Raw genomic sequence first — 14,820 nt, 5'->3', positions numbered from 1 at the left:
AGTCTCTATGCTAAGCTAACCGGCTGCTGGCCCCAGCTACATATTTACCCTACAGATATGACTCTCAGCAAGTAAGAAAACAAGCTAATTTCTCAAAAAGTTAAACTATTCCTTTAAAAAAAAAACCACAATAAATGTAAGTCACTGTTTCTGAAATATTGTTATTCACTGAAGAACAGAGTTTATTTGTCTTGTAGCTCTGAATTTATTTAACATCCCTTACAGTTCAACATATTCTTTCTGTTTTGGCATAATACACCCAGAAAATAAGCATGCTGTACAGGAGAGGGTGTAGGATCCGGCTATGAAAAAAGGTGAGCTGCTCTGAAACAATTTTGGAGCTGAGCGCTAAAGAACAAAGGGGCTAGGAGATTGCATCCTGGTGCCACGCCCTCGGGCTGTAGAGTTAGGGCCTTTATGGCACCCTTTGTTAAGCTGCTTGATACACTCTATACCCTAGAATCCCCTTTCATCTTTCATGGCCCAGTAAAAAAGAGAGCTACTGAAAAGGTTGTGTGTATCCAGGGTACCCAGAATGCACTGAAGGAAGAAGATAGAGAATTTTGAGCAAACTGTGGATTATTACACTAGCAATAAAAAGGGATGGGTGCTGCCTGTGATTACTTACGGTGCACTTTACCCATGATTGCTTTTTGGAGGAAAATAACGTCTTTGTTAATGGGTCAAATCATTTTAAAGGTTGTCTTAAATGTGCAGTAGCTTAGCACCCATGAAATGGAGAGAAGAAATGCAATAATTTTGACACCTGAACTAGAAGGAATAAACAGAATGAAGCTGTTTTAATCAACAATCCGAGAGCATGGATTAGGATGTCTCCCTTCATAATTTCACACAGGATTGAGGAAAAAAATTGTCAAGCTTGAGTTTGATAGATCAATTTACCAGCTGTTCCAGCAGGCTTTTCCTTTAGCTATAATTCAATCCCTCCCAGTCTAACAGCATAATCTATGACACGCTTGATCTGCTATTCATTTGAAGTGTCGTAGCATCCTGCTTTATCTTCTGATGTAGCTGAGACCTCCTCGACGCCAGCACCAGCACTGGTGGTTGCTAGGAGCTATTTGCTATATGCCGAGTCATTTTCACGGTTATTATGGCCTCGTATTAGCTAACATACAGCTTGTGATTTTCAGCCTCCGTATTAATGCACATGTTACTGTCATTATAAGTATGAGAAGCAATCTAAATTCCTACAGGATCTTTATTTTTCCATTTTTTAACTTGTGCCCCTTCTCTCTATGATAAAATATTCAATGTGTTTTCAACCACATTATAATACTGATATTTCGTTATGTCTTCCTGTGTGTGAGTCATCTCAGGTCACCCATATCCAACAACATAAAACTCAAGCTAAGAGAGAGATTTACGCACACCGACAATCCCCCAAACACACACACATACACACATTGCTATAGGCTTTTCTCCACAGACACCTGGATTGCCAAAAATTACACAGAGAGAAATGTATTCATTTGGGGAACATACACACACTCTTTCTCAGAGACAAGCCTTCAACACTCATTTCATTCTGAGGCAGAAAAGAATACTATTGTTTGATTACTGCGATGGTGTAGTAGTTTGGGGCCTCGGGGAGTTCCCTGTATGTGCACCCTTCTCTTTTTGACCTCCTTTGCCCTTTTGTGAAGCTGTTAAGTCTCTGGTAATTTATCTGTGGTAACCACATGGTCCGCTGAAATTAGGATAGAGCAAATATGACGGATGTCATTATCTATGGGTTGCAGCAAAGTGAGTGTTGGTTTAAGACCAGACCAGCGTGTTTGTGAAGAGGTCATGAGTGAGGATCTATACCCTTATATCCAAGCATCCTTTAAGAAAGAAATGAGTGAGGAAGAAAAAGAAACTTGTTCAGTTGGGTTAAAAAGCAGAAATTTCTTTTTTGACAGTCTCCTCATCCTGTAAGACATGCTGCATTTGTTCAAGGCCTCTACATAAACCAACATAACTCTAAGCACTCAGAAATGAGAAGGGGGCACAAATGCAAACTTTTCAACTCTCAATATACTTTCATGCTTGATTTATTTGGTACAAAGTAGTGACACAGCTCCAGTGAAGTGGTTCCAGCTGTGACATTTATATTTAACCATTCAGTTATCACTGCCATTTTAGAAATGGCATTTTCTCATTCTATTCAACTGGAACCAATTTAAACTCAGCCAATTTGAATGTGCTGTCTGGAGACTGAAATACCTACTGTATAAGATGATTATGTATCCATATGTAATAGTAACATTCAAAAACCCATTCTGAAACTGCTCTAGTGGGACTATAAAAGCTGCATTATCTTTTAAAGTGAGTGATGACATGGTTAGTACCTTAATAATATGGAAGTCAACAGAATAAAGTAGCTTCCCGTCTGCTGCATTTGCCATCACTGTTTGCATGCTGACTTTAGAGTTTACAGCCATGCCAGGATCACTAAAGTCATACTGATATATCACCTGGGGACCATGAATGCCTGCACAAAATTTCATGGCAATCCATCTAACAGTTGCGAGACCAACCGTTAGACCAACATTGCCATCCCTAGAGCCAAGCCGCAATCATGGCTAAAAAGTCCGTAGTGTGCTCGCAATGTCTCCATGACTGCTTTCATAAATATAGTTATAGATTGTTTTGTTCCCAATATCCCCGGTAATTGGGGCATCGTTTTCCTCCACATGGCACATCAAATCAGCCATAAAAAGAAGTGATAAATTCAGCAGTTGGCTTAAGGCTTTGAAGCTGAACACTGGGTGACAACCACCAGAACCCAGTGCCTGCATCACATTCATTTAGAGCTCATTTTTAGTTCAGCATCTTAGCACCACATAATTGCCAAAAGAAAAAAAAAAACAACAATGAATACAATACCCTGAGACATCAGCAGCACAGATAATTACACCAAAAAAGATTTTAATTAAACTTAATTGAAAAGAAATGCTTATCAGATTGATATGCTCTCTGTTTTTGTTTACCAAATTTGCTGTAGGTCATGAAGCATCACTCAATTTTGCAAGTCAATTTGCATGAAAAAAGATGATTCACCCATGCTATTAGTTTCTACAAAGTGCCAGCAGCTGAAATTAAGTATCTTTCTTAGTGTGGGGCTTTTTGACAGTCAAGTTGAAATAACTGTTTTTGTTCCTCTCCCTGGATGAATTATGCAGTTTCATCTCATAAAAAAAAAATTGCACAGCAGTGACTTTTCATCCAAATATGTCATTTGTGGTTCATATTCCAAAGGGTACAACGTTTCCTGTGCATGTCCTCAGGCGCAGGGAAAAGCAAAACATGACCCTATAGATGTTTTTTCCTGCACGTATGCACTGGGTGGAGGTTTGTTATCGCGCTGCCATATAGACCGCCTGACTGGGTCACACAGGCTCTTGCAAAACATGTTTCCATGTTGTTGTCGGTCCTTGAAAGAATATGTCATCTGGCCACTGAACCTTTTTACCATACATATTATCTCTTGACTGACGTGCAGGAGCCCTACAAAGATCAACAACATCACAAAAATGTCGTGCCACTAACCCCATTTTACAATAGCTGGCTATATAAAGGTGCCTGTGCAGGAAGTTGGGAGTCAAATTGTGGAGACTGCTGGAATAGAAAGAGAGAGATTGCTTCTTTTTGGGCAAAATCTGTAAAAGTCTGAGCATTAATCAAAGAAAGATATTCTGCTTTTAGCCTGGTAAACACCAAACCTTCCTCTTTAAAAGACACTCTTTCTCATAATGGCTACTTTTGTGTTGTTTTTCCACTATATTTGCTCTAATATTCTATTCAATCTTATGATATATTATACTCCTGCTCTATTTTTACAGCTCTTTCTTGCAGTAGTTATGTTATGCTGCTATTTAAACTAGTTCTCTGTTTCTACTTTCACTTCTCTGGTCTCCAGCCTGCAGGTTTGTGCGTCTGTCCCGGACGAAGGGGCGGTGGGGTGGCGTCACGTCATATCAGCCGCCGCGCTCTGATTGGCTGCCGATTCTCACCCGACACAGCTGTGATTGTTTTCTGCAGAGGAAGCTCTGGTCCCTGGTATGAGCTCTGTGCTGTGGAATGGAGCAGTGCTGTGTTTTTTTTTCTTCTTCTTCTTCTTCTTCTCCTCCTCCTCCTTCTCTGAGTCCACTAACGATGATGTGAACAAGCAACGTGATTGTAGTGTTTGTTTGTAAAAGAAAAAAGAAAAAAGAGCAGGAGAACAAGGAGGCGAGTCCGGTTTAATGAACAGGAGTACAGGTTTCTCTTTTGATCAGACACTGAAGACGTCTGGAGATCAAGGTAAGTTAAGCTACAATGATCGCAGGCTTTTCTTTGTTAGTGTAACTTGTGTCAGCTCAAGCAGCAACAAGCTATCTCTCTAACTTGTCAGATAAATGTATCTATCATGCAGTAGCCTATTTCCTCCTTGTCCTCTAGACCCAAAGTGCCAAATGCCCAGACTAGACGACCACTGTTGGAGCTGCTCCTGTGCATCGAGGGTGGAAACTAAACACTCATCATCATCTGGAGCGAACTGGTTGGCATCGAAAGCCGAAGAGATGATGTCCATTATCACGACGGTGCTCAGCAATGCCTACGGCTCCCTGCACGACGTCCGGACGGCCAACCTGATCCGCCGGGGTCTCGTCCTCTTCACGGTGGGAGCCTTCCTCGCCTTGGTGCTCAACTTGCTGCAGATACAAAGGCACGTCACCCTGTTTCCAGAGGAGGTGATGACAACTGTGTTTTCGTCTGCCTGGTGGATCCCGCCGTGCTGCGGTACCGGTGCCGGTGAGTGGACAACACATTGGTGTAAAACATGCTTTAAAAAAGTGCGTTTATAAATAGTTCTGGGGGAGCTTTTTTGAGCTAGGTTATCTGTAGAGTGGGACAAAGGAATGCAAAGAGAGGGGAGGGGTTGCAGGGCAGTAGTTTTTATCATATAAAAAGAATATTATGGTGAAGAAGAAACTCTTTAAAAATCAATTAACCAATCGTTTAGTAGTGCTGGAAGTTAATTTACAGCACACACACCATACTAAGCAGTAAAACAGCACATTAGGCTGTTTAAGGAAACAAAAACTATTGTTGTCTGTAATTGCTACTATCATCAGACGCTGCATGATCAGGTGGTAATGAATCATCAGGGTTTGTTTTTGTTAGTCATTATATAAGCCTTCTTTTGCCCAGCTTTATTAGTCTTGTGGTTTTGTCTGGCAGTCAGTTATGAAAAAAAAAAAAAAAACTCAACTGAGTACAGATGGTAAAGATCCTCGAGCTCTGATTGGTCGCAACAGCCGGACATGAGGTGATCTGCGCGCTCATTGGCTGGTGTCATAACGGGTGAGCTGAGGGGGGGAGGTACCTTTAAGGCCAGGAACCAGGAAGTGAGAGAAGAAGGGGGAGAGGACGTGGGAGGGGGGATAACAGCAACTATGCTCGGCACCTCCTCCCATGTGCTGCGAGGCAGAAAACAAATGATAAGAGAGGAGTAGATTCATGTTCTGTTTACATTGTTCTGCAGCTTATTAATGCCCCTCAGTGTCATGCGGGGACTTGTTTAAGGTCATCACTGTGTAAACTGTGTGCCTTTAGTATTCAGTAATAAGTTTAAAATGAACGTGTGGTGTTTTTCCAAGTATTTAGTCTCAATTGAGGCTGCTTTTCAATGAAACACTCAATTGTTTGATCTATGCAATGTTAGAAAATAGTTCCAAGAGTCAAAGATAACATCTTCAAATAACTTTATTTTGTCCGACTAACATACCAAAACCCAAATCTATTCAGTTTCTAATGATATAGAATAGACAGATGTTGCATATCTAAACTTTTTGAAGCAGGAACCAGAGAATATTTGGTATTTTTGTGCGATATATCATGAAACAACTCCTCAGTTTAATTTTTTCTTCAGCTGAAATGATTAGTTAGACAGAAAAAACAGTTGGCAACTATTTTGATAAATGATTCATAAAGCCATTTATAAGAAAAAAGTACAACAATACCTAGTTTCAGTTCCCATCTTGCGTTATAGAGAAATGAAAAAGGATTTCGTGGGTTTACTCAGACAAAACAAGTAGTTTGAGGATGTCACTTTGGGCTCTAGGAATTAAAGATGAACATTTCCTGACATTTTAGAGAATGATTCATTGATAAATAATGAAAATACATACACATTAATAGATATTGAAAACAATGCAGCCCTAATAATGTCAGTATAATATTCCTATGAAATGTACATAGAGACTAATACATTTGCTAATATTATTATAGTGTCTTTCTAACATTTTTGACTTTTTTTTAAGGGGGTTTCAGTCTATGTATGTGTTGAAATGAGTAACTAATTATGGACGTGCATGTTCAGCAAATAATCCCACACAGCAGTTCTATGACAGGATTTTCCCCTCTGGCATTTCACAGAATTTCTGCTTATCTGGTGTAATTCGGGTCTGTTTGTTCCTTTCACAGCTGTTGTCGGCCTGTTGTATCCCTGCCTCGACAGCCATTTGGGAGAGCCGCACAAGTTCAAGCGGGAGTGGGCCAGCGTCATGAGGTGCATCGCCGTGTTCGTCGGCATCAACCACGCCAGTGTTGTATCCTTTTTTCTAAAGTCCGTGGTTATGAGTGACAGAAAAGTAGATTGATCGATCATTAAGGCTTGGGGTTCTAGTTTGCACAGTATCTAAAGCAACCAGGATGTCCTGCTTTACCCTTTACCCATAAGAAGTGATGGAACATTGGCGGGTCATCCAAATATTTGAGTAAAACTAATCCCATGCTAGCGTCATACTGTTTGACTTTGTCCTTAACTGCCTGAAACACAGAAACTAGACTTCGTCAACAACATGCAGCTCTCCCTAACCCTGGCAGCTTTGTCCTTGGGCCTGTGGTGGACGTTCGACCGGTCCAGGAGCGGCTTCGGTTTGGGCATCACCACTGCCTTCCTAGCTACTGTGATCACACAGCTGCTTGTCTACAATGGAGTCTACCAGTACGTCCCAACAATTCATTTTCTGTAATAAAATCTCGCAAGTGGAACAGCAGCTGTCTCAAGTTTTCACTTTTTAGGAAGCACAACTTTTTTTTTTTTTTTGGTGCTGCCAGCGATGATAAAACACAAGTGCTTTGTCATCACTTCAATTCTGTGTGGTTGAAGTGATGATTATGTAGCTGTAAAAGTATGCTTCGCCCCACTGTGAACGAAATAGATGTAGAAGTTCAGATAGGCTTTGTATGTTCTCCTCACTCAGATCCGTCCTCAGCTCTGTTTTTAATGTGTCTTTTCTGTTTGTAAGAGCTAACATGTCTTATTTGTAGATTTGACTTAAGTGGAGAGACATTGTGATTTTATTATTGTAGGATTACTTTGGAGGGAAATCTGTTTTCATATGACTCTTCCAGAGAGGTCAGAGGTCAGGGTACAGGACAGCACCACATAAACCTGCTCTGCTTTCTTAAGAATGATCAAATAAGATGTTTCTTTTTTTCTCTCTCTCTCTCTTTCAGGTATACATCTCCAGACTTCTTGTATGTACGCTCCTGGCTCCCATGCATATTCTTCTCAGGCGGTGTTACGGTGGGAAACATAGGACGGCAACTTGCCATGGTAAGTCTGCAACCTTTAGTAATATATATAGTGTTATAACTCATATTCGAGTTCTAATGTAACAGCTGAGTCCCTTCTTTTAGGTAGGAAATCAGATATAAACTCATCCATGGTAATATGGTAGAGGTGACATAACTTATGGTAGTTCAGTTACATTCCTGTAAATATACCTTTATATACAACTTGCCTTATAGGAATAATTCACCTATATCTCAGTCTATATTAAAGCTAGGACATTTTTTTAGAGAGTGTTTTTCAGCTATAAAATATCCTACTTAGTACATATCTTGGTCACAAATCTCTAATAAGCAAATTAAGGGCATTCTTATCAACATGTCCATATGTCATTTGCCTATATGTCATTATCTGTATCTGACTTGTATGTAAATATAACAGTCGCTGGGTGAGTTAGCATTGCTGCTGTATGTGTCGGCCTTCTCCCAAACATTAGAAATAACCAGAAGCTGATTCTTTAGTTACAACAATTGCAACAAAGTTGATAATGAAACCAAAAATAACACAATCCACATGTTCTAAAGCCAAAATAATTGGGTTTTTAATCCCAAAGTTTAGCATTTATCTTACTATTACCTAATATTTCTCCACTGATCACTTGTTAATGGAGACTTGGAGAGTCTTGCTGCTTTACGGTGTTTCCTAAACCAGTTTCAGAGTTTGAATGTCATCAATACAACTTACAACAATATATCACTTTCAAGTGAGAAAGGGAACCTTTGACAGAGGTTTTTTCACTGGGTGTATTACCTTGAAGTCGGTTACATGAAACACCTAAAAGTCTCATGTTAACGTCCTCATTCTCAGCTTTGATGTGATTCCTGTAAACAGCTACCAAACCAGTTTCAGTGCTACAGGTGTCAGTTTTCTAGTCACCCGATACTCTTGATTTTGATCCAGAGGCTTTTTCTAATTTGCCAAGAATATAATTTAAGGCTAAACACTGAATGTGTGTGATGTTTTTAAGGTTTTTTGGCCTGGCAGTGGTTCAACAAAATGTGTATCTATTGAATACTTCTGCACTATTTTAAAGCAGTTGAACATAAAATGATGACTTCAAAAGACCACAACAGCTGATAACATTGTCAAACGGTTTAGAGAAGAGCAGAGTGCGTCAGACACCCCCCATCCTTCATAATTATCCCATCAAGTCAGCTTTGATGTCTTCATTAAGCTTCTGCCCAGAAGCCTCACCTCATTCTCTCTGTAAAGTAAGAATCCCGTCACTCCCTCAGTTTGACTCAGTCAAAGCGTGAAAGCAGATTAAGAGCTGTTGTTTTTCACAGTCGTGGCGGGGACACAGAGCCAGTCAGAACTCGGCTGACCAGAGGGTCATTTGCCACTTGTTGTTTTTGTTTGTGATGAAGCCTGGAATGCTGGCACAAGTCCTCACTTGTGTATTTGTTCGCTGTTTTTCTCTCTTTCGCTCCAGTGGTTCATTTATGAAAAGGATAAGAAGGAACATAAGACTTTTCTTTTTTTTCTCTTCTTACAAAATTGTTTTTTTGGTGGCTTTTCCTTCTTTCATTTTGGGTTTAAGCCAGTTACAGTGAAACAATCTTTTTAACAGCATTAAGCATGCAGAATAAAAAATAAAACACCAAGCACTGCTCTCTCCAGCTCTTGTGCTTAATAGATCTGGTTTAATGGCTAATAATTGTACTGGTTTTTATCCAGTTATAGTCAGATGTGGAATTCATGGGCAAATAAGATGACAATATAGTTTAGTGCACAAGCTGTTGAGAGATTTGTTTCTAAATCTATTTGAAATGTTTTGTGATGACTTCAGATAAACAGATTTTGCAGTTTTCTCGTGTCAAGCTAGCAGTACTCCCTTCCCTTTTTTTGTGTGAAACGTTCACTTGTCAGTAGGGAAAAATCAAGTCATCCCAAAAAAGGGAACTGAAACAAAATGATTCATTTGTTTAAATCTAATCTTGATACTTGAAATAGTCAAGATTGTTTCATACAGGGAGGAACGGATCTGTGGTTATGTCAGCTCAGCAGGGTTTCGTTTCAGCAGCAGTTTAAAGTTTGCAGGAAACTGAAAATAACGTGTTCATGTTTGCATCCGTGATTCATGTCTTGAAAATGAGTCACCCAAAGTTGTTTTAAAGTTTCCCTGAATTAGTTTTCCAGTCATCCAAACAAAGCTTCAGGTTAAGGATGTTTTTCTATATAAATGCTGTCACATCTTCAGTGTTTACATAAAGAGACAACAGAAACTCTAACAGTGACTTTTCAACTAACTTAAGTGCTAGTCGTTGCATTGAAGTGATTAATCTATTGATTGGCATGTTATTAACACAAGCCTTCTTCTCTGTCTCCCCTCAGGGTTGTGTGGAGAAACCTCACAATGACTGAACGGTGAACCACAGAACAGTGGAAAGACAGAAAAAAACCAGGTGGAGAACAACAACACGAACATGGACAAGTTTTGTTGAGAACTCGAAGAGAGAGAGAAAAAAAAAAAGACTCATTGGTTTTTGACTCCATCCTTTGTTCTCATAACAGAGTGCGGGTCAGAAAAGCCCCTCATCTAACGTGCCATGTCCTCTGCACCTCCTTGTGGCCAAACAGCCTTTTCCCTCCCAACCTCTGTTGTCCTACATTAGCATTAAGACTTCCTTCACACTAGACGGGAGGACAGTGTTTGCCTTTTTTTAAAAAAAAAGTGAACAATAAGCTGGTTTTTAATTTTTGCGCTGGAAGATCCGGCTACTCATCTTCCCACAGTTTATGGAGTGAAAGCGTGCGTGTGTGTGCTTTAGCGTGGATGTGTCGTGGTCTTAGCAGAGAAGACATGAGGGGGTGCTATAATGTCTGTTTTTGTTTTAGTAGTTTGAATATAATATGATCATAAAAGGGAAATGTTATATGAAGTGGGCAAAAAAAAAAAATGTCTTAACTCTCACATGGAAAAGTATTAAGTGGCTTCTGTGATTGAGGTACAGGGGGAGACATACTGTATGTTCCCAATCAAACCAAATTAAGTATTTATTTTGTTACATTTTGAATGACCCCAAACCAAATGTTCTGTGTGATAAGGAATGATGCCTCCCATTTTTAAAGGAACTACAAGCTTGTAGTTTTTTAAGTCAGTCAGTATAGTCAATTTGTACTAACTGATATTAATTTATAGAGGAAAATGCATACTACTTAGCCTCTTCAGTGAAAATTTGTTGTATTTACAAGTGAAAAGCATCACATTGGCAGTTATCTGCCAGCACAGGATTGTGTTTTCCACATTTTTATGAGAAAACCACTCTCAAACCAGCAGTATGTTGTTTCTCACCTGCAGATGATTGTTTAGAAGAAAGTAGGACAGAAGCTTTTTTTTATTACCAGCAAAGTGAGGAAAGACACCAGTATGGGCCGTGTTTTTAAAAGAATGTACCAGGAGTATATTACAATTTTGCTGTAATACCATTTTAAAACACTTTCCAACGCATTTTTACCTTTGTAGTCAGGTGTTAAACTTCTTGTAGAATGGACCTGCGATTCCCATCGAGACAAACATTCACCGTGTTGATCGTGATGAGCATTTTCCACTTCGAATTGTATCTTCAAACTGGCGATAACAGTTTGGGAACATACGCCGGTTTGAAGGAGAGAGCAGGACATTATTACTTCAGCCTCGAAGATTTGCAATCTGTGATTGCCTGTGTATTATAGAATGTAGTGCTTTTGTCACTATAACAGTTTAGTTTTATCATTTGTACAAACATAATGACATTATTGCTTGTATATATGATGGCTTGCCTATGTAATCAGACAGGTATTACCATACTAGACCTACAGTATGTTAGTTAGTGTTTGGGGGTCTAGAGGATTAAGTGCAATCAGAATATACATGAGCCGATTATTCTTCCTTATTTATTATTATTATTTCTGACAAAGGCTAAAAAAATATATATATAACTTGCAGTGTGGAAACTTTCAACATCAAAAAAAAAAAAAGCAATAACATCTTTGTTTTTTTGTGAACAAGATTTTTGTCAGAGATTACATGCCTTCAGAGTCAATACCAATGACTCTCACCAGAGAGACAAAATGAAAACTACATATTGTGTCAAACTGTTGTAAAATCTGATTTAGTAGCATTATTGAAGGAGACCTGATTTATTTTTTTAAATACTTTTTTCTTGCGGCAGATCGCAGAGGTCGGATCTGCTTATATTCAGGTGTGCTAAACTGAAGAGGAAGCTTTATTTTTTTGAGGTGGTGAAACACCTTTTGTTTCAATGTTTTAGAGTCCCTATGTGTGCGTCTGATATTTCAGCTGTGTATCGTTTTTGCTACCTTGGATTTAAGTGAAAAATAAAAAAAAAAAACACCTGATAAGGACGTCTGTGTGAAGTCGTTACTCACATATGGGAATTGGTGAATGATATGAATGAACTTATCCTTAAAACCAGGAAGAAATAAAGGAACTACATAGTCATCTACACCTGATACCAGCATACATAATTCAACTGAGCTTCAGTCATTCTGTGTTTAATTACTAAACACTAGAAAGCAGACACTAGCCTAATTACATGTCTCACCAGCTTCGGTAAAACAATGACCCTCAGATTTTATTTGGGTGTCAGATGCAGCAGCAGCAGCTCAATTGGACCAGAGCTTTCTGGGGTGCTGATGATGGCATTTGTTGTGTCTGCTGTCACGGCCAAGTTTGAATAGATGAGGACACTCTTTTGTCCGGGGGTCTCTGTCAGTCTCCAGAGCCATTATAATGTCTTCGGCTGCATCTCTTCTGTAAGACCCATCCAACCCCCCCCCCCCCCCTCACCCCCACCCCCCACCCCGCCCCTGTGTGTCACTGGGATCATGAGGAACTGGCCCCCCTCCTCCTCTGTCTACCCCTGTTACTGAACACGCCTTTCTGGAGGGCAGACTTCTATTTATACCTAGCGGGGGACTGACAGTTAACCTTTTGCACTGGGGGAAATTTCTGGGAGTGGGGCCAATATCTGTGGGCTATTTTGTATCACCCCCTCGTTCTGGGAAGCTCTCCATACATTCATCTATTTTTCAGTTGTTTCTATCTATCTATCTATCTATCTATCCATCTATCTATCTATCTATTTATCTATCTATCTATCTATCCATCCATCTGTCTATCAGGACAACGATCCAGCGCCACACGCCACTTCTTCTTCTCTCCCTCCTCTTTCCGTCTCCTCCTCTTCTGAGGCAGAATAATTGGCCAGGCTTCAACCTCCTTTCATTTCCAGCCACAGCAAACTGAAAGACTCCATTAGAGCGCCTCCTTATTGCCAAAACAACCCCCCCTTCCCTCTCTCTCTCTCTCTCTCTCTCTCTCTCTCTCTCTCTCGCTTCCTCTTGCTGTATCTGGGCCAATCTTATCTATTGATTCAGGTCATCTATAGGTTCAAACCATTTAGTTTCACCTGCAGCACTTTGGGCTCCATGACTTTGATTACTCCTTTGGAGATTCTGTTATTTAGCCTCTAATTTGATGCAGTGAATCAACTGCCAGTAAACATGTCAGGCAGTGATGTGAACATTTAATAACTCCATGCTCAAGGAGCAATTTTTAAGTTTACATAAGTCTTAAAAATCATGTCTTTCATGAAATAAGTGGGGAAATAGTGTCTATCTGTGAAGGTTGCCAGTCATCCAGGTCACTATACATAAGATATAATCAAACTTTATTGATACCAGGAAGGGAAATTCAGCATTACAGCAGCACAAGACCAAAGAGTTAGATAGGCACAGGCTACAGATAAGTAGAAATATACAAATAACACACAAAAAAAAATCAGTTTGAAAGCTATATACAGTATGTTACACTAACCGGTATGCATAAATGTATATGCAAAACCAATAGATCATGGTGGCATATTAGATATGGTATATTTGGAATGAATATTTATCAAGATTAGTATGGTTGTATAATGAATATAAAGCATAATGTGGAAAATATTATAAAAAATTTAAATTAATATAAATATTTTATGTGATATACATGTTTATAATAACACATGAATAAGAAATATGAGATAGTACAGCAGAATACATTTGCATAGTATAAGAACAATATGATGTATTATAGAAAGATCATGTTATTGTTTTTGTACGTTAGACTTGTGTTGTGTTTCTGTAATATGACAGATTCTGAAATACAACTTTATAAGTTTGGATGAGAGCAAAAACATCTTCTGTGGGATCGTTCCACTTTTTGAAGTGACAGTATCTGAACTCAAACTCACTTAAGCTTTGCAAATGATTGACTTGCATGCCACAGAAGTGTGCTCTTCACATTTGTATTTAGACAACCATACTAGACTCTAGATACTTGACTAAATTACATCATCAGACTTTTGTACAGTAATTGCGTCTCACCTTAGGGCCCCTCAGCAGTTCCTGACTCTGTTGTGATTGGATGCGGGTGGCCTGTCTCCCTCTCATCAGAAATGTCTGTTGTAACTCTGTTGTTGACTCATCGAGCTGCTGTCAACTCACTCTGCCTGTCGCGCATATTAAAAAGTCTCTCAGGTGCTGTTACATAGACATCTTGACAAGTATTTGCTTTGATTCATGCTCCTACTCTGGTGCTAAACTCTTTGTTGGGTCCTTCTGGACTGGCCTGAGTTGAAACTAAACAGCTTGTTGTGAAGTTGAATTGTTAAATGCATGCATCAGGGTTGCAGAGAGACATGTTGAAGAGCTGAGGTATTAGGAGACATTAAGAGGCACATACGCTGGAGGAGTAAATCATGCAGCATAGTGTGAGATTACTATGCTGTCTACTCAGTAGTGATGGCTTTTGTTACCACCAGATGACAGTATTTATCCTCTCAGCTTGTCTGGACATTATTACCATGACATCTACGGACCCCTAGTGGTGGGACAGGGAACAGTAATGTCTTGCAGGGCCTGATTTTACAATGCAAAAGATGTAACTACTCTCAATCATCCAGCTACTTTTATGTAGCTCTAAATTAAGAAAACATACGACTCATGAGCCTTTGGACAAAACACAGACAGTAAGTGTGATTGAGCTGAGATAACAAGCTCTATATGTTTAAAAGTGCACGTTCAAGTATGCAAATGTTGCACATGAAAAGAGAGAGAAAACTTGAGAAAAATCACATATCAGTAAAGTGTTTAAAAAGACATTTTCCTTAAAGCCTTTTGAAAACCACTGATGAAAATAAGAAAACAAA

The 14,820-nt window shown here is 39.4% G+C and overlaps 1 protein-coding gene across 2 annotated transcripts; it reads left to right on the top strand.

The window, feature by feature from the left end:
• Nucleotides 1–2,542: 2,542 nt before the first annotated feature.
• Nucleotides 2,543–11,968, top strand: insig1 (insulin induced gene 1). Of its 2 annotated transcripts, XM_044340064.1 has the most exons (7): nucleotides 2,543–3,715; nucleotides 3,926–4,308; nucleotides 4,447–4,800; nucleotides 6,475–6,599; nucleotides 6,831–6,997; nucleotides 7,513–7,612; nucleotides 9,962–11,968. In XM_044340064.1, exons 2-7 carry the CDS (start codon nucleotides 4,251–4,253, stop codon nucleotides 9,989–9,991), a joined length of 834 nt encoding a protein of 277 aa, XP_044195999.1. In that variant the 5' UTR covers nucleotides 2,543–3,715; nucleotides 3,926–4,250; the 3' UTR covers nucleotides 9,992–11,968. The 2 variants fall into 2 exon arrangements, with proteins under 2 accessions (XP_044195999.1, XP_044196000.1); XM_044340065.1 differs by lacking the exons at nucleotides 2,543–3,715; nucleotides 3,926–4,308; nucleotides 4,447–4,800 and adding an exon at nucleotides 5,418–5,574.
• Nucleotides 11,969–14,820: the final 2,852 nt, after the last annotated feature.

Source organism: Thunnus albacares, chromosome 21, assembly GCF_914725855.1.
Source record: "Thunnus albacares chromosome 21, fThuAlb1.1, whole genome shotgun sequence".
Lineage (NCBI taxonomy): Eukaryota > Metazoa > Chordata > Actinopteri > Scombriformes > Scombridae > Thunnus > Thunnus albacares.
The sequence above is the reverse complement of the archived record's forward strand: the minus strand, read 5'-3'. Positions and strand labels throughout refer to the sequence as shown.